Below are 2,500 nucleotides of genomic sequence, written 5' to 3'. Positions count from 1 at the left end.
ACATTATGCTCAATCTCAAAAATCACGCCATACTTGTCTAATAAGGTAAAATTATGAAAAGAATTTTAGTTCGCATACACTGTGTTCAAAAGAAAGTTGCGGTGAATTAACATTATACTCAATCTGAAAAAAATGACCCCATACTCAAATAATAAGTTAAAATCATGAAAAGAATTTCAGTTCGTACATACTGTGTCCAAAAGAAAGTTGCAATGAAATAACATTACACTCAATCTGAAAAATGACACCATACTTATCTAAAAGAATTTTAGTTCGTACATACTAGTTTCAACAGAAAGTTGCAGTGAATTAACATCATACTCAATCTGAAAAATGACCCCATACTTATTCAATAAGGTAAAATTATGAAAAGAATATTTCATTTCGTACATACTGTGTCCAAAAGAAAGTTGCGGTGAATTAACATTATACCCAATTGGAAAATGACCCCACACTCAAATAATAAGGTAAAATTATGAAAAGAATATTTCAGTTCGTACAATCTGCGTTCAAAAGAAAGTTGCAGTGAATTAACATTATACTCAATCTGGAAAAAATCACCCCAAACTTATTCAAAAAGAAAAAAAAAATATGAAAAGAATTTCAGTTCGTATATACTGTGGTCGAAAGAAAGTTGCAGTGAATTAACATTATACTCAATCTGGAAAAAAAACAAAAAAAACCCACACTTATTTCATAAGGTAAAATTCTGAAAAGAATTTTAGTTCGTACATACTGTGTTCAAAAGAACGTTGCTACATAGTTTTGCAAATAATGAACTGTTAGATCAATTAACCACCACCCCCTCTTCCCCCATCCCTCGCCCCCTCCCCTCCCCCCCCCCTTCCCCCGATGTGTATGTAATACGCCTATGGCCGAAACCGGAACCGGTGAAACCATCTGACCTTGACATTTGCCACAGTAGCGCGGGCAGTAGGCCACGGAGTCGATGGGGTCATTGCAGATGTCCATCTCTTTGTCCTTTGCCGCACAGTCGATGGGCGCATCCTCGCAAGGCCTTTGGGTCACGGCGCCACAGGCAAGCGCCACCATACAGGCTGAAGACAGGACGGTCGGCTTTTGATTAACCCTTTCACTGCCAAACTCGCATTAATTTATGCAGCAGCTAGGTAGAGGAGGACCCATGTCACTGAAGGGTGACCAGATCATGGGTCTGTTATTCATGAATCTATACTGCTCTTTATGTTCGGTGGTAGGATAGGCCATATTTTCTACACATCACAAGGGGGAAATCCCCAGCTATACTGTTTTCTGTGTTTATAGTACAAGGGAATTATGTACTCTAAATTGACTGGCGGTGAAAGGGTTAATGATAGAATTCTTTACTGTTAGTTTTGGCATCATTCGTTCTTTTGGGGTGGGTGGGGAGGGGTGGGGTGGGGGGAAGGGGTTGGGTGGGGAGAAGAGTCTACTATACTGACTGAAAGATTGAATATTTAAGATAATAATTTTTTTTTTTGTTATCGCGGTTGCTTGTGTGTGTGTGTGTGTGCGTACGTGCGTGCGTGCGTGCGTGTGTGTGTGTGTGTGTGTGTGTGTGTGTGTGTGTGTGTGTGCCGGTGCGCCGGTTTGTCTGTGTGTGTGCGTGCGTGTGTGCATGTATGGACCGAGGGCGCGTGCGCCGTGTGTGTGTGTGTGTGTGTGTGTGTGTGTGTGTGTGTGTGTGTGTGTGCCGTGTGTGTGTGTGTGTGTGTGTGTGTGTGTGTGTGTGTGTGTGTGTGTGTGTGTGTGTGTGTGTTCTATGGTATATACTATTTAAAACCAATTCGAGCAGTGTCCTGGCTGCCCCAAAACATCTTACCAAATGTAACGACGGTTGTCAACATTCTGCCGAAAGACAAGAACGACCACTTCTGCAACCCGAACTGGAGATTATGGACAGGTTCTCTCCCTTGGTACTCCCACCTGCAACCAAGTCGCAAATCATCTTTGGAGTTATCATCAATAATCACCATATGGCAGAATGGTAACGCAAGGTTAAGATGGTCAGTGCGATAAACTATTCAAATATTTAAACCCAGTCACGCATTCCCAAACCAAAATGGACCTCCATAGGCAACATCATCATCGTCATCGTCATCCTCCTCCTTCTTCATCATCATCAGTATAAACAAAACAATCTCAAAGCCTGTGGCCTTTCATGCCCTACTCTCATGGTGACCTCAGTTTCGATACCCCTTCACTTCCGTGCTTGGGGTGAGTCCTGTCAATGTCTTCAGTGTCGGCAGATTCATGAGGGGCTGTTGTTGGAGGGACGTGGTGGCGGTCTCCACTCTGGGGGGGGGGGGGGGGGACGCTCACTCAGTCTGGCTCCGCGACTAAGCCATTATTGTCGTTAGTAGGGCGCTTAGTAGGTGGTATCCTAAGCACGTTAAATCAGAACAGGCATCACTGAACACCACCGAAGTGACTCAGCACCAGTGCAGGGTCTCCTCTGGTGTGTGGCTTCCTAGCGACCTAACATCGATGGTTCCCTGCG

General features: G+C 43.8%; 1 protein-coding gene across 1 annotated transcript in view; it reads right to left on the bottom strand.

Moving 5' to 3' along the window:
• Positions 1–2,500, bottom strand: part of LOC143276279 (uncharacterized) — a 38,650-nt gene that overhangs the window by 28,927 nt on the left and 7,223 nt on the right. Inside the window, exons 2-3 of the mRNA XM_076580777.1 lie at positions 1,823–1,926; positions 906–1,058 (exon numbers count right to left, since the gene is read on the bottom strand). Of these exons, the coding sequence (XP_076436892.1) occupies positions 906–1,058; positions 1,823–1,847 (178 nt within the window). The 5' untranslated portion in view covers positions 1,848–1,926. The remainder of the gene's footprint in view (positions 1–905; positions 1,059–1,822; positions 1,927–2,500) is intronic.

The sequence above is a fragment of the Babylonia areolata genome, chromosome 31 (assembly GCF_041734735.1).
Source record: "Babylonia areolata isolate BAREFJ2019XMU chromosome 31, ASM4173473v1, whole genome shotgun sequence".
Classification (NCBI taxonomy): domain Eukaryota; kingdom Metazoa; phylum Mollusca; class Gastropoda; order Neogastropoda; family Buccinidae; genus Babylonia; species Babylonia areolata.
This window is presented reverse-complemented; position numbering and strand designations above follow the sequence as displayed.